This window comes from Podarcis pityusensis, assembly GCF_964106645.2.
Source record: "Podarcis pityusensis genome assembly, chromosome: 4".
In the NCBI taxonomy this organism is placed as follows: Eukaryota; Metazoa; Chordata; class Lepidosauria; order Squamata; family Lacertidae; genus Podarcis; species Podarcis pityusensis.
In genome coordinates this window covers 33,216,277-33,233,332 of record NC_138027.1, presented here as the reverse complement: position 1 = coordinate 33,233,332, position 17,056 = coordinate 33,216,277, and the positions used below count along the sequence as shown (strand labels likewise).

The 17,056-nt window shown below is 41.5% G+C and overlaps 1 protein-coding gene across 3 annotated transcripts in view; it reads right to left on the bottom strand.

The window, feature by feature from the left end:
- NME7 (NME/NM23 family member 7) overlaps positions 1-17,056 on the bottom strand; it is a 70,320-nt gene that overhangs the window by 26,487 nt on the left and 26,777 nt on the right. For all 3 annotated transcript variants that reach the window (XM_081002744.1, XM_081002743.1, XM_081002745.1), the window contains 5 exons: positions 15,064-15,271; positions 11,298-11,403; positions 7,790-7,854; positions 5,440-5,508; positions 3,742-3,843 (listed from right to left, as the gene is read on the bottom strand). In XM_081002744.1, the coding sequence (XP_080858870.1) occupies positions 3,742-3,843; positions 5,440-5,508; positions 7,790-7,854; positions 11,298-11,403; positions 15,064-15,271 (550 nt within the window). The remainder of the gene's footprint in view (positions 1-3,741; positions 3,844-5,439; positions 5,509-7,789; positions 7,855-11,297; positions 11,404-15,063; positions 15,272-17,056) is intronic.

Sequence of the window (17,056 nt, the reverse complement as noted above, 5' to 3'; positions counted from 1 at the left end):
TTCACCTCTGGTGGACGTGCCCAAGGATCAAGGCCTTCTGGGAAGTGATTTATAACGAGTTAAAAAAGGTATTTAAGTATACCTTCCTTAAGAAACCAGAGGCCTTCCTTCTGGGCATCGTGGGCCAAGGGGTGTTAAAGAAAGATCAAACTTTTTTTATGTACGCAACAACAGCAGCAAGAATACTTATCGCAAAGTATTGGAAGACCCAAGATTTACCCACACTGGAAGAATGGCAAATGCAACTGATGGAATACATGGAGCTGGCTGAAATGACTGGCAGGATTCGAGACCTGGGAGAAGAGGTGGTGGAAGAGGACTGGAAAAAATTTAAGGACTATCTACAAAAACATTATAAGCTGTATGAATGTTAGGACAATACACGATTGAATGAAATATGGCTTCAGTGATCTTATTGTAAGACATATGAAAATAGATGAAAAGGAAGTAATTGGGAGTAACACTATTGGAAATTCAAATAATAAGAATGAAAATAAGGTAATAAATTGCTGCATGTAATGATAAGATTGAGAACGCAGGGAAGGGAGATGTGAGGAAGTCTGAAGATTATGAAACTACGATTGGTGAATAACACTTATCTTAATCTATACCTTTTGTTTTTTTCTATTTTTTCGTTCTTTCTATGTTAATTCTATTTTATATTCTTGTTTGTTATATGGTGATGGTAATTTGTATGTTTGGTGTTTCTCAAAAAAAATTCCAATAAATATCTTATAAAAAAAAAAAAAGGAATATGAAGTTGTAGTTAGCGAGCAGGGACGTGACCTCCCCCCCGAAATAAATGGGAGAACTGCTTCATAGAGTCATTAAAGTTCAGGATGGAGTTAAAAACCAAATACTGAATGCTTTTCAAGAATGTTTCGAGAGTTCATAGTAATTTGAAGCTATTGTTTTCAACTCACACATACAAATGATGTTTGGAGTAAAGCCAAGTAGAAACTTTTAAAAATATGGTATGGTGTGGAAGGTTTCTTACATGGGGATTGGGGACCCAACTTTACACACATAGAAATGGTCGCCTTTAGAATAATGCCAATCACACATTGGGGGCATGGCCAGCATCCATGATGTCCTGGAGGGACAGAGGTAGGCCTGCACATCCTCACAAGCCCTTTTACCCATTTCAGAAGCAAACACCTTAAAATGCCAAGTTTCTAGCAGACTGACAACAACTAGTGTATGCAATATAGAATTTATTTATCTTTAATAAGGAAAAGGAACACTGATTATATTTGACCCTAAATAACATTTGAAAAAATCCAACCATGTCCTTTCCGCTAGAGACAGCCACAGACAGCATGACATACTAATTGCAGCTTCTTATTGATCTGTTTTCTAACTCCAGTCGATAACGGTCTGTCATTGACGGAGAATCCATTTTCCCTTCTGTTTGCATTGCTTAGTGCAATGTGAAGAGCAGCCTAATTATTTGTAATCATAAACTCATCTGCCTTCAAATATGCTAAGTTGTTTTACCGTCGCAGGAAGTAATTCATTGTTTCTCGGGTGTGGAATTCCGCAAGAGAGTCATCAGAAGACGACAATGTGCTTGCGCCAATGTGAATGTATCTAGATCCTTCCTCCTGGACATACATTCACAGAAATTACTCCATTGAGTTCAGTGGGGCTTCCTTCCACATAAGTAGGAAGCACAGCCTTACATGGGAGTAACCTCTTTTAAACACAGAGGGACTCCCTTCGAAATCAATGTGCATACGACTGCACTACTAGAATCATGACTGTTTAAGCAGTCCAATTCTACAGTCTGATTTTTGCTAGCATTTAAAATATTTAATAGCCAGATTAAATATTTAAAATATTTAATAGCCAGATTAAATATTTAAAATATTTAATCTGGCAGCGGCTACCAGTGTCATAGGAAACAGAGGAAGCTGCTTTATAGCGAGCCAGACAACTGGCCCATCTTACTCAACACTGTCTACACTAACTGGTAGCAGCTCTTCAGGGTTTTGGCAGGAATCTTTGCCAGCCCTACCTAGAGATGCTGGGGATTCAACCTGGGACCTTCTGCATGCAAGGCAGATGCTCTGTCATAGATCTATGGCCTGACCCCTTCCATCTGTGCCATTTTACAGATAGTTAGGTTTATTAAATGTCTGCATCACTTTCACCCCTTTTTGACAACAACACTAGCCCAGTAGAACAGTAGCTCAGTATGAGCTGCAGTGTTGCCAACATGGCTTAGTAGCAAGAGGCAAATATCCTAAAGTATGGTTGTTCGCACTGCTTTCTGAGTAACAAGCACTGAATTGGCATAGATTAGAGTAGCTTAAATAGTACTCCAGTGATGTACTTTCATATCTAACGCAAAGAAGGCTTAGCAATGGTCATAGCTGCATATGACAGCAACAAAAATGACACATGTTAAGGTGTAGCTGTCCTTTCTGCTTGTAAACCATGACTCTAAGTGATCATTATATTAGCTGAATAGAACATTTTTCAAATGTAGGCTTCTAAAGTTGTTATCTGTTACTATGCTGCCACGCAGAAGGGGTGGGGGAGAAATCTGGTTTGCATTTTAATAGACCCTACCTAATTCATAGCTCTCAGACCAATTTGGAAACCAAAGCACAGCTATCTTTAAAAAACCAAAATATGTGGACCACTATATATAAATATATTCGTTAAAATTAAATTAAAAATGCACTTTATTAGGGGAAACTGCTTGAGGTAATGTGCATAAGTAGGATAAATGCTGATGAATTTCCATGAGGACGTTTTTTAAAAAGTAAAGTGGCAAATTGGAGACTAGAGAAATGAGAAACTCAAAGAAAGTGAAATTAACAGATTTGTCCATTCCTTTTAAAACAGAGTAGCAAATCAGATGCAACACAAGATATCTACACTTGAATCTACCCAATTTTTGAACTTTAAAGAAGCTATGGGGAGGGGGGTTCAGTTTTGACTGGAGAAGCCGCACTAAGGTAGAGAGTGTTTAACGCTTCCCTCCCCCATTGCCCCATCTATTTTCCACTGCAGCTGCTATGATACCCACTTTTCCCAAGGTGGGGTATGGGGTGTGTCAGGGAACTGCCATCGGTGCAGAGGCGAGAGATAGAGGGGGAATTGTGTTACAGGGAGCCTCCGAAAATCTTGCGAAGCAGTTCCTCTTCCGGCGAGGAGGAAACCCCCACCTCCAGTGGAGAAGAGGTGCACAAGCCAGAGGATGCTAGAAAGAGCCTTAACACCGCCCCTCAGCAAGCCAGAGGAGGGAAGCACACCCCTGCCTTCGCCCATCATGCGCAGTAGCTTGAGGCCCAGGGAGGGGCGGAAAACGCCGGGGGTGACAAAACCTTTATGTTGGGGGAGGTACAAGAACAGACCACTCCCGTATTCCGCTAGCGATTGAGCCAGACATGAACTTATGATGCTCTGCACTGTAAATAGTTTGCACCAAAATAAATCTGGAAAAGACAGGTCAGAGTCCTGCCTGGTTACTCTTGAGCAACCACAACAGCATCTGACAGGAGGTTAGGCATCTGAATCATGCAGGTAAATTTTCCCCGTAGGACTAATAGCAGCTTTGGAAGGAATTTTAGATTTCCTGGGAGATTTTCTAAATTCCAATAAAAAAAACAAAGCCAACTGCCTCCAGGCTCCGTTAAAGTAAAAACCAAAAACTTTGATGGAGACAATCTCAAACCTCATGCATCATTTTTGCTTTGGCCCCAATACAAACTTTTCAAGTAAGTTACTTACGGGATCAGAAGGCCCACAGAAGTCTCGGAATACTTTTTCAGGATCTACTTGTCTAATCTCTAGAGCTACACAAGGGCCTGAGCAAAGCTCTACAACCATCTCCTGCAACAGGAAAAAGGAACAGATTGTTAAATGGTTTTGATACCTTTTACTCTGCACCTGTATATCAATTTGCATCATTTCTTGTTTTAAGAAAATCTAAGCCAGTCCAGCCTACTCTCTACATGTAGTTTTCAAAGGCAGTTCTATCCATTCTAACAGAAATGTTCCTAATGAAATGTGTCAGTTCTCTCATGATTTATATTCTGGGGATAGTCTGCATTCTTCAACTTCACTGACATAGTGACTCTCATCATACCACCACTGTGTTCAATCAATGAAAAAGTGAAAAAGCACAGATCCTAATAAAGATCCTTGAAGGACTCCATCTTTTGCATCCTTACATTGCTTGAAGTGTCCATTGTTTCCTTCTCTTTGCATCCTGTTCTTTAACCAATTACTGATCCATAAGAGAACTTATTCCATACCACAACATCACCTCTTTGGAATATAGGTAAAGGTAAAGGGACCCCTGGCCATTAGGTCCAGCCGTGGCCGACTCTGGGGTTGCGGCGCTCATCTCGCTTTATTGGCCAAGGGAGCCGGCGTACAGCTTCCGGGTCATGTGGCCAGCATGACTAAGCCGCTTCTGGCGAACCAGAGCAGAGCACAGAAATGCCGTTTACCTTCCCGCCAGAGCGGTAACTATTTATCTACTTGCACTTTGACGTGCTTTCGAACTGCTAGGTTGGCAGGAGCAGGGACCGAACAATGGGAGCTCACACCGTCACGGGGATTCGAACCGCCGACCTTCTGATCAGCAAGTCCTAGGCTCTGTGGTTTAACCCACAGCGCCACCCACGTCCCCCTCTTTGGAATATACTGTATATTTTATTTCTTTGATTAAGCTTCATTCTCTCTTGTGTTTTAAGCTGTTGGACAAATCGGCTTTATTTCTATTGTGTTATTTGGTTGCTTTAGTTGTATGGCTTGACTGATAATTATCATGGATTTACCTATTGACACAAAGTTTTATTTGGAATGGCTAATACTTTAATTTTAAATTGTTGTATTGATATGTTCATCTGATGTGTAATGAACCGGCTTGGATACAACCTTGTGGAAATGTAGTATATAAATAAATGAAAGAATGAATGAATGAAACATCATGCTGTGGTTTTCCAAGCCTCCTTTCCACAGCTGCTGCTGGCAGGGACAAAGGAAGTCGCAATGCATATATCACTTCTCAGTGTGATGTAAGTGATCTTAAAAAAATACAGACATTATCCATTTGGTTATGTTGCAACCAAGCCTCTTAGTATCAAGAATTTTTGCTGGAAGAAACCTACTCAACTCAGCCACTGCAGCAATATCAAATACAACTTTTGCCATGTTTCACTATCCATTAAAATATTTGAAAAAGACAAGTTTTATGTTGAGCCAAACTAAAATCATCACTTGCGCAGTCTGTCCTGCCAATTCAGAAACATTACTAGGTTGAAATCTTTGTGGCTGAGGTGAAGAGCAGCACTGAAAAGTGACTTTATAATCCCTCAAAGCTTCTGCCATGCCCTTGACAATAAGCCTTCAGGACGGTCCATTAAGATTCTATCCAAAATGGGCCCTGAAACAAAGAGGGACTTTATAGCGCTTACTTACAGCATATTCAGCAACAACACCTTTGTAAATTGAGTAGAATTCCTCTGCATTTGCACGGTCCATATAGAACTGTATGTAAGAAAGAACAGAAAGGAAAAGTATTTATTCTGTGTACAGTGGGAACAAGTGTACACATCTCCAAGCATTACTGGTGCCCCTTTTCTTTTCATACACAACCTGAGGAGACTTTAACTTATTTCTCAATTAATCCCTCACAGAGTATTATGTGGAAAAGCTGATAAAAATTAAAAAGACACCAGAGATCAAGATCCCATTTGTGATTCATTCTTTTTTTTTTCTGTTTTCCACATGTATGTCTCATCTTATCAAACAAATCACAAAATACCCATATTTGTTTTATTTTATTGCTACTCTTTTGTGTACCATTTAGATTGTACAAAACTCAACAAAGCGCATTTTAAAAAAAGATTCCATTCGCTGCCGCTGCAAGTTCAACTCTGTTAAATGGAGGGGAAGGAGGAATATACAGCACATTCATGCTGGGGTCAGAGAGCCACATGACAAGGAGAATCTAAATACAGCAGTACCTTGGTTCTTGAATCTAATCTGTTCCGGGAGTCCCATAACGGTTTGAAAACCAAGGCATAGCTTCCAATTGGCTGCAGGAGCTTCCTGCACTCAATCGGAAACTGTGGAAGCTGCGTCAGGCGTTCAGCTTACAAAGAATGTTCGCAAACCGGAACACTCACTTCCGAGTTTGCGACGTTCGGGAGCTGATTTGTTCGACAACCAAGGTACTACTTTACATTAGAAAGGTAAGCGTTACAGTACTCATTATGCAAGCACTAGCTGGCTTGGAAACAGGTTACTTGAAGGAACACTTTTCCCTGTAGGAGTCTGCTTGAGTGCCAAGATCTTGCAGGGAAGCCCTTTTCTCAGTCCTGCCATTTTCAAGAGTGCATTTGGCAGGGGCACAAGAGAAGGCCTTTTCGGTGTCTGTGCTCCAGCCTTGGGGCTCCCTCCCTCCCACAGTTCAATTGCCCCCTTGTCTGTTGACCCTCCAGTGCCAAGTAAATACCTTTTCATTTTGACAAACCTTTGGCCTGCCAGGGCAACTTGTTTATTGCAATGCTCAAGGTGTTTAATTGCCCACTGTTTTTATACTTGGATTTTTATTGTTCTGACTTTTATCTGCTCTTTTGTATTTGTGTTGGTTATATAACCTTTAGCACCTCTACTGTATTTTTATCTTGTCGCTGTTAGCAGCCATGAGCACCATGGCAGGATACAAATTGAAGTAATAAATAATAAAAAATAATAGACAACTGTCTAAATAATGGCATACACACACACACACACAGACACGGGTGGCACTGTGGGTTAAACCACAGAGCCTAGGGCTTGCCGATCAGAAGGTTGGCAGTTCGAATCCTCGTGACAGGGTGAGCTCCCATTGCTTGGTCCCTGCTCCTGCCCACCTAGCAGTTCGAAAGCACGTCAAAGTGCAAGTAGATAAATAGGTACCACTCTGGCGGGAAGGTAAACGGCGTTTCCGCGCGCTGCTCTGGTTCACCAGAAGCAGCTTAGTCATGCTGGCCACATGACCCGGAAAGCTGTATGCCGGCTCCCTCGGTCAGTAAAGCAAGATGAGCACCGCAACCCCAGAGTCGTCCGTGACTGGACCTAATGGTCAGGGGTCCCTTTACCTATATATATATGTGTGTGTGTGTGTGTAAAACATGCATATTCACCTACTACCTAAGTCAGTTCTGACAAGCTGGCTAGCATTATTCCAGTTTTAAAGACTAAGTAACCTTGATAAGTCAAAGTCAGCCTTAGTCAAAGTCAGCCAAAAGGAACTGAGCTTATATTGAAATGCAGCATAATAAGGTGTTGTTTACCCACCTGTTGAGATGGAAGGAAGAAAAATACAGAGGCAGCAAGAATGAAAATTGTGCATAAATGAGAAAGAAGGCAACAGCTCTCACTGTTCCTCTATGAGCAAAACCAGAAAGACACTACTCAATATAGACTATTTGCAGCCTGTTCCTGTCCATTTCTATCAACCAATTTTAATGGGGATTTACTCACAAATATAGGTTTCTCCTCCTCTGGTAATGATTTTGGGGGAAAAGAGTAGGGTTGAAAAGGCTATTTTTTATTTTCTGTATTCTGCAAGAGAGCAGACTGGGAACCTGACACCCTTTAAAAATAGGCAGGTGTAAGAGGCAGCTGATATGTATGGAGTTGCTCCTTGAAGGAAAGGCTTTGCCCAGGTGAAATGCATTAAAAAGCTAGTGTAGGAGAGGGTGCAGCAGGTGGCAAAGGTTGCTTTTCCCTCATCTTATCAGAGAAAAGGTCTGATCAAAGACCAAGAAGAAAGAGTTACCATCTGCAAGGCTGAAATATCAAATCCTCCATCAAGTATTGCTTTTATTATCTTCCCAGTCAGACCTGTGAAGAAAAAAAAATTTTTTTTAAACTGGCTACAGAAATTCATATCAAATGCTGGGGTCCTGGGACTACTTTGCTATAGCACATCAAACATTTATAATACAGTTGCTTTTATGAGAACACTTGTGTCTTGCACATTTACCTGGGGTATATGAGGCAGGCACATTGCTCATATGGGCTCACAATAACCATGAAAGGCTGTGACCAAGTCAGGAAGAAATGTCGCTGTTTAGGCTCCTTGCAACTCAACAGTAACCAAATTTAACCAGAAGCAGATCCCACTGAAATCACTTCCAAGTAAAAATGATTAGGATTATGCTATACAACACTGATTTTTCACACTTAAGGTGAAGTAAAATACACCCAAATTATGCAAACCACCCTTCCCATTTATAGGCTTTCTCCCCAAATAGTGCAACTCATTCAATTTGTATAGTTTTTCTCCCTGGCCTAACATTAGAGATGTGCAAATATTGTTACATTTTGGGGAAAGTGAGAAATAGTGCAAGAAACAGAGAGCTAGCTGGTGAGAAAAAAGATCACAGATGCTGTGACATATGATCCCAATATAAAACAGAAAGACAAATTTAAATGCATGCATTATCCTTAACACTGAAGCCTTTCACAAACAGGAGTTTCACTTTTCAAATACAGTGGTACCTCGCAAGACGAATGCCTCGCAAGACAAAAAACTCACTAGATGAAAGGGTTTTTTGTTTTTTAAGCTGCTTCGCAAGACGATTTTCCCTATGGGCTTGCTTCGCAAGACAGAAACGTCTTGCAAGTTTGTTTCCTTTTTCTTAACACCGTTAATACAGTTGCGACTTGACTTCGAGGAGCAACTCATAGAACACGGTGTGGTAGCCTTTTTTGAGGTTTTTAAAGACTTTGGTGATTTTTGAAGCTTTTCCAAAACTTTCCCGACACCGTGCTTCGCAAGACGAAAAAAATCGCAAGACGACAAAACTCGCGGAACGAATTAATTTCGTCTTGCGAGGCACCACTGTATATGCCCAGCTCTGTAACAGATAAGTATAATTTATTTATTTTTTTCTGTAAAAGTCTGGGTTTTGATTTCTGCACCAAAAACAAGCTCATGCCGACATTTGAGCTTTGGATAATGAGGAAAGCACTTGACAAATATTTTGGTGCCCATAAAACATGGAGGGGGGATTAAACTTATTTTAAAATATTCAGACCTCACTCAATAAGGAAACTGGCTATTTAAAAATTAGGAAGACTACATCTTTAAAATGTGATTACTCTAAGCCAAATCAGAGCCACAGATTAAGTGTTCGTTTAGGATTTAATTTTTAGTGACAAAGTACAAAAGAAATCACAGGCATTACTAAATACAACTGAAGGAATGTAATACTAATCCTAGCAAAAATGCATAACAAATAACTCTGGGCATAAAAAAACAAGAGAGGGAAGGTTTTATGTCTCCAAGACAGCATTAGGTTACTAGGCACCGATACAGGACAGATAATCTTCAAGCGCATTTTAATCAGATGAAGTGATGCGGTACAACATCTACTCTGCAGTTTAACAATTCGCTGCTTTGTGACACATAAGGACAAATTCAAAGAAAGCAGATCTAAAAACTTAAAAGCAATCAGAGGGTGCTGGCTTTGGTAAAAGCTGCACATGCATGAACAACTAGGGTTGGAACAACAACCTTTTGTGTTTTGAGATCTAGAGATCAATCTATTAATTGGCTTGCCAGTTAGTCAGCTATGGCATTCAGAACACACACCGCTAAATCCGTTTGAATTCCGAAATGTTCAAAAACCAAGGCACAGCTTCTGATTGGTGTAGGTGCCCCAGAAACAAGAGCCAACAGCTGCATTGGACGTTGACTTCTGAAAAACGTTCGAAAACCGGAACACTTACTTCCGGGTTTTCGGCATTTGAGTACCAAGGCGCTTGAGAACCAAGGTACCACTGTATCTGCTTTAGGCATTTTTTTACAGTCTTCAACTCCAATATAAAAATCAATGCACAAGGGCAAGAGGGGAATACAGCTGGAAGAAGTGGGTGGGGTTAAGAAGAAAGAAGGTATCCTCCTGCTTGTGTGAATACTGGGAGGAAGGTTGTTGGTAAAACCCAGAGTTCCCTTATCAAAACCTCAGTTTACTGGGCATAAGTCCAATAAGAACATACATTATGGGAGTGCTTTAACGGTTCTTAAGATATGATCTGTAGAGGACTTTGCACTGCCAATTCAGCTGATGTACAATAATTCATATAAAGCCTGTGGACTTCGATCTCTTAGATCTCAACCTAAGTTGAAACTATAATCATGTTCCTGTTAGCTGACTTCCTTTTGAATTACAATTTATGCAAAACACCATGGGAAAAAGGTATGCATTTTGCATTCTGGGTCTTGCCACTCAGCTTGTCCTCAATTATATCTCACTACAATTGCCTTCAAAGGATAATACTTACAACACAGATAAATTCGGCACAGCTGACGGACCTGGAAAATCAACTGCCTCGCTCTGTGATTAAATTCTAAGAAGCTGCAGCAGATATACTCTGCTTAATTTAGAAGCCCTCACCCATCTTTACAGATTGGGAACCATTGTGCTAACTCTGTATTTTAGTACTGCGTGTGTAAATTAGCCTAAGGCAGGCATGGGGAGTTTGTGGCTCTCCAGATGTTGGTTTAAGGGAAGGCTAAAATTCTGTTGGACGTGTTTCCAGGTACCCAAGTGACCTGAAAAGGAAGTGCATCTATGTCTTCCAATTCAAAGTCTCCCCTTGCCCTGATTGCTTTATTTGGCGGAAAGGGGAATATAATCTGTTTGAACGTATTTCCAAGAAAGGTGATGCTGTGTGTGTGTGTGTGTGTGTGTGTGTGTCTGTGTGTCTGTGTGTCTGTGTATAACAATGGTGTACATTGAGGCCATCTTGTAGTCCTTTAGGAGTTGGGCTACTCTGTCAAAGAATGCTTTGTTAGCTAGTCTGTCACAGAATGCGTCTTCTCTTCCAGACAAAGGGAACAAAGTTACCAAGATGGAAGTGTGGCAAGGGCATCACAGATGCTCAGCATCTGGGTCACCACCACCCACTCAGCTTCTTCTTCATTTGCCTCTGGTTAGGAGGTCAGACATTACAGGTTGTGTGGTATTTTACTACTTACACACACAAGGGCCTTCTATGGACAAGTACATATTAGCATGCAGCCTTGTAGAAGTACAGAGAACATCAACCGCTGTTGAACATAATTTCTCAAACGCAAGTATTTATGCAATTTGGTCTGTGTTAAATTTCAACAAGCTGTGAGCTAAAATAAAATAAAAACATAACTTTCTTACCTCCAGCCATGCACAAAACACATATGGTAGCAATAGTGCAAGTCTAAATCTAGGCAGCTACTCAGCTAAGAAGAGAGATGCTGAAGGGCACTTTCAGCCGAGGGTCAGGTCAGTGTCACCTACCTTCTTTAACTGCGTGAGGCTTAATAACACAACAAGTACAGTGTGTGTATTTTGCAGTGTTTGCAGGTCCACGGCCTCCACTGGAGGGAAAGAACAACTCCAGCTCCTGAAAATAATTGGAATTAAATACATTTAATTGTGCACAACTGCATGATTCATAGTCATAGGACACCAATTATGTTTATGAGGGTCAGAGTCATATTCCCAAAGCAATATTGAAATCCTACGTCCTCCCCCATTTATTATTATCTAGCCGTTGGCTGTATTTCAAAGTGCTCTGTGACGCTTTCCTCCAGAAGCATGGTTTTGAACATATTTACACTTACACTCCATTAAACCCCATAGGCATAAGGTATTCCATTAAGCTTCACGTTCAAATTTGCTCATGCTGCTACCTATGCAAAGGGAACTACTCACCTTCCATAATTTAAGTTATGTTCTGAGTCAGCACAAACATAGGGCATCTGCCCTTCAATACAACATTTTTAAAACACTAACTCCATTCTTCATGGCAAGCACCCTTCACAAGGTGAATTCTCCATGCCAGGTTTTGTACCAATATTACCTGGATTTCGTGATTAACATACTTTTCAGACTTTGTAATGACAAAATGTTGAAAAAATTTCTTGCCTTAACTGTAGAGTGGCTCTATAATCATATTTGTAAGCCACTTTCCCCCAATGACATCTTTCAGACCACCTAGTATGCCTAAGGAATGCCTAACAAACATCAGAATCGCGGGTGCCTGCCCTTTGGCTTTCTTGTTTCTTCCCCTCCCTTGGGAGAAGAGGTACAAAGCAATGCACTGGAAGAGTGAAAGGAGAACAGAGAGGATAGGAGTGGAAAATTCACAGGCAGAAAAAAAGACAGGCACAGCCAACCCAGAGGAGAAGAGAAAGGGTAACTACATCCCCATCTCCACAAGTGGGAGAGACAAGGCTTGAAGGGAGGAAGAAAAAGTCAACAGCACAGAGACATGGTGAGATGTTCCTGGCCATCTTGCAAGGTTGAGTGCTGGAGTCTCTCCATCCCCGGGAATGGAAAACCTCACACCCATGGTTACAAAACACAAAAAGCAGAAGCAAATACTAGAAGTGGTATGTCTCACATGCCGATAGAGATACTGCCCTGGATAACTCAGCAGGTGACAAACTGTAAATGCAAGCTACTATTGGTTGGGAAGGAACAAAACAACCTTTAACTATAACATATTCTAACAGGTGGTCCCTTCATTTGTATGCAGGGCAAACGATTTAGTCCAGGTTGACTTTAATAGCTATTTCTTTCTTCCCAGAACAATTTACAGATGCTGCATCCTACAGGTTTCCTTGGTAACTGGTACAAGGCTACATAACAGTTTGTGCTACCTGCTCATTCAATACACAATCCGAACCACTGTGCATCACTCCAATAATTATGAAGTAAAACAAAAACACTAGGGTATTAGAATTTGTAGTCATGTCTAAGAGAACTGTGCAACTAAATATTTAGTTTAAAAGCGAAAAATGAACTATATTTTTAAAAGCACAGCTGTAATCCCTCCAAGGCAAAAGCATTTTAAAATAACTCAATTTACCACCATTTTGTTCTTTCTCAGCCTATATTAAATGATCCCCGCAGCATTCCAAGGCAAAGAAACACCAACACAGCAATGAATCATAGAACTGTAGAGTTGGAAGGTACCCAAGGGTCATCTAGTCCAACCCTCTGCAATGCAGGTGACCCATATAGGGATCGAAACCTGCAGTCCTGGCGTTACCAGCACCAGCTAACCAACTGAGCTAGATGGCTTCCCAGTATGCTCCTCAATACCCCATTGGCTACATCCAAGTGCTAAGGACTACACCAGCTTTCTTTTGCCTTCACACTTTGTAGTTCCTTAGTTACATGCATTTTATAGTGCTATGAATATGTATGCAATATAACAAATAAAAATGTTGATTCTTCTATTTGTCCAGCATCCTACATTAAAATAACTAATTTTAACGAAAAAATAAAGGGAGGCAGAAAAATATCAGAGTTCCCAAGCAATTGCTATTCCACAGAGAACAAATAAGTGAGTAATTAAGGCGCTGTGCGCAACACTATTCTTAGCTACTCCTGACAGGCGTAAGAAACGTGTTTCCATGGAAAGCAAAACAGGTATTGAAGAGCAAAGCTCAAAAGTGCTCTTTTGTCCATTCTGTTTTCTTATGGCTTGTAAAGATATATATAGAAGCCTGGCCTTTAGTCAAGCCGCAGTTCCAGCAGAGAACTTTCAGATGGGCTTCGTAATCCACCGCAACAAAAGGTCACTAAAACTCTGAGCTGTTCCTTAGTGTATTTGCTTATCGACATGCAGCTTTGACTCTCACAAGATGGGGGGGGAGGACCAAGCTCCAATATTACCATTTGTTTAATTTAAGCAGTGTCAGGGTCAGACAAGGGATGCTGGTCTGGGATGCTGCACCAATGAGGAAGCTCCCAAATAGCCTGGGGTTTGGAGAGGGGAGGAAAGCGGGGCTGCCACTCAGCTCAGCTTTATGAGTTGACTGGTGGCTGTTCTGATTTTCTTTAAAAGAAGGCGGTTTCACTGCTCACAGCACAACTTCCTCTACGGCCACTCCCTAGCAAAGATTCAGTGATGCAAAACATCACGCAGTTGCCTGCCACACTTCCTAGAGTAATTTTAGAGCAATACATTATCGTACTGCATTTCCTTGCTGTAGCCCTTCTGGGAAGCGAAGGGAACAGGCGCAAAGCAGCACAGTCTCCTTCTTTTAAACAACAGCGAAAAAGCCCCGGTCACCTCATACATTTAAGGTACATGGCAGCCAGCCCATCAAAGCTGGATTTAGGGTGGGGCGGGTGGTTCTTCTGCACAGGGTACCAAGCCGAGGAGCACAAAATATGCTGCAGCTATGACATAGCGCAGGGACGCGGGTGGCGCTGTGGGTTAAACCACAGAGCCTAGGACTTGCTGATCAGAAGGTCGGCAGTTCGAATCCCCACGACGGGGTGAGCTCCCGTTGCTCGGTCCCTCTCCCGTTGCTCGGTCCCTGCTCCTGCCCATCTAGCAGTTCGAACGCACGTCAAAGTGCAAGTAGATAAATAGGTACCGCTCCGGCGGGAAGGTAAACGGTGTTTCTGTGTGCTGCTCTGGTTTGCCAGAAGCGGCTTAGTCATGCTGGCCACATGACCCAGAAGCTGTACACCAGCTCCCTCGGCCAATAAAGCGAGATGAGCGCCGCAACCCCAGAGTCAGTCACGACGACCTAATGGTCAGGGGTCCCTTTACCTTTACCTTTTTATGACAAAGCGCATTTGAGAGCATGCGCAGAACAGAAGGTGAGAGGGATGGGGGCATGAAAATAAGCAAGATGGGGTTTGTCCTTGCTCAAGGCGCCATATTATCAAAGTTCACCCCTGCCTCCTTCCAGCATAAAGGCAGGCAGTGGGGAAGGAAGCATTTTCCTTTCCTAACATTTCTTTAACATTTTCTGCAGAGATTGTCAAGCACAGGTTCTCTAGAAGAGTTTTGAGAAAGGGTTTCCTTTGACTCTGCATGGTAAGGGGAGAAAAGGCAGGGCTGAGTATTTTCTTTCTTTCTGATGAGCTAAGCCATATAGCTACTATATGCCATGTAGCTAAACCAAGCTCAGACTACAAACATTGGAAGTAGCCAAACTCATTTTTGTATAATATATATGCCAGTAGAAGCCCAGTCATCCAGATGCAGAAAGATTCACCTTATCAAATATATAATTTTGGGGGAGGGGGGACTTACTCTAGCAGCAGAAGCAAAAGAATCTGGACCATGAGCCACATTTCTTATGCCATCAGTTCCAAAACATGCCCTAACGCTATTTGGGGCATCAGTACGGGCCACAGAAGAATTTGCAGGTCCTAGTAAATTCTTCCATCGGCTTATAGCATCATCTCCCAAGATCTCCATGGCAACAACAGGGCCACTTGTCATAAATTCAAGAAGCTCACTGCAAGCAGAAAAGAGAGCAGTTAGCATTCACATTGAACAGGACATTCAAACGGGATTCAGCTGCCCTAAATGCAAGCAAACCAACAGCCCCCAAGGGTGGTATGCAACACTGTTGTCCTGCTCACAGATCTCTCCTTGCACAATGGAACTTCCTTCTATTTCTCTTTTCAACCCTCTGGGGAACCCTCTGGAGGAAATTTGGGGGGAGGGCATGTAGGGTAAAGTTACCAGATTTTTTTCAGTGAATCCAGGGACACTTTTCAACTTCCTACTAAATAGATGGATTTTGTCAGGGGACTGATTTGTAAATCTGGGCACCGTCCCCAGGAAACGGGGACATCTGGTAACCTTAATGTAGGGGGCATTTCCAAGCACAATTCAAAGTGTTGGTGCTGACCTTCAAAGCCCTAAATGGCCTAAGTCCAGTATACCTGAAGGAGCGTCTCCACCCCCATCATTTTGCCCAGACACTGAGGTCCAGCGCCGAGGGCCTTCTGATGGTTCCCTCACTGCGAGAAGCCAAGTTACAGGGAACCAGGCAGAGGGCCTTCTTGGTAGTGGCGCCCGCCCTGTGGAACACCCTCTCATCAGATGTCAAAGAAATAAACAACTATCTGACGTTTAGAAGACATCTGAAGGCAGCCCTGTTTAGAGAAGTTTTTAATGACTGATGTTTTCATGTATTTTTTATCTTTTGTTGGAAAAACCCAGCCAGATGGACGGGGTATATATAAATTAAATTAATAATACTAATAATAAATTTAATAATTTAATAATAATTTAATAATAATTTTTATTATTATTATTAGGAACAGAAGGGGTCCTGTTGTATGAGTGGAACTGTTTGCACAGTGTTGGATATAATGCAGGATATAATTAGCCATTTTCTAAACACAAAGCTGCAACAAAACCACAATTTCACATGAGTTCCCCAAAAGGTCTGAGCTTGCTTGTTCTAGTACCTTCAGACAACAACATCTGGAATAATTTCAGTCTAATGTTTTAAGAGAGTCTGCACTGGAGCTGAAAGCAGACTCCCTTAAATACCCAAGTTCTTATTCTATCATTGTTTTATTTCAGATTAAGTAGTTGCATAAGTGCCAGGCTCCTAGTTCTTCATGAACTGGCAGCCTGTAGGACAAATAAGGCTTGCCAAATCTATCCAGGCTGCATGGTAAGCCTCTTCCTCTGTCACTCTCCACTCATTGTTACTGCTCAAACATAGGTAACTGGGTTCAATCACAAGAATGTATGGGAATATCGTATATTGCTTTTTTCATATTTTCGCTTTTATATGTATCTTTGTTGTTGTTGTTTTTCTCCCTCTCACTTTTCCTTCTTCTTTTTCTATATCACTTTATTTCTTTTAACTGAAATCACCTTAATAAAATGTAAATATTAAAAATAAAAAGTGGCTCCCATTAACAAAATACACACACGAACACACACATGAACATATGCTGCACAGCACTGCAAAAGCATTCACTCTATCACTGAGCTACTAGCCCTTCTCATTTGCCTAGTCATGAGGAAAAAGCATCAATTGCCGAATAATTTCTTTATATTTCAGAAATATACATGAGGCATTTCAGGGCAAAGCCTTCCTAAGGAGGTTTATGAAATTATTTAACAACACAAGGAAAATGTTAATACACAAACAAACCCATGCCATTCCAAACTAAAAACAGCAACAGTTTGAAAAACAGCAGTCAACACCTCAATAAAATGCAGAATGAAACACATCCTTTTTTAAAAAAATGTGCATTTTTTAAATGAATGGGGC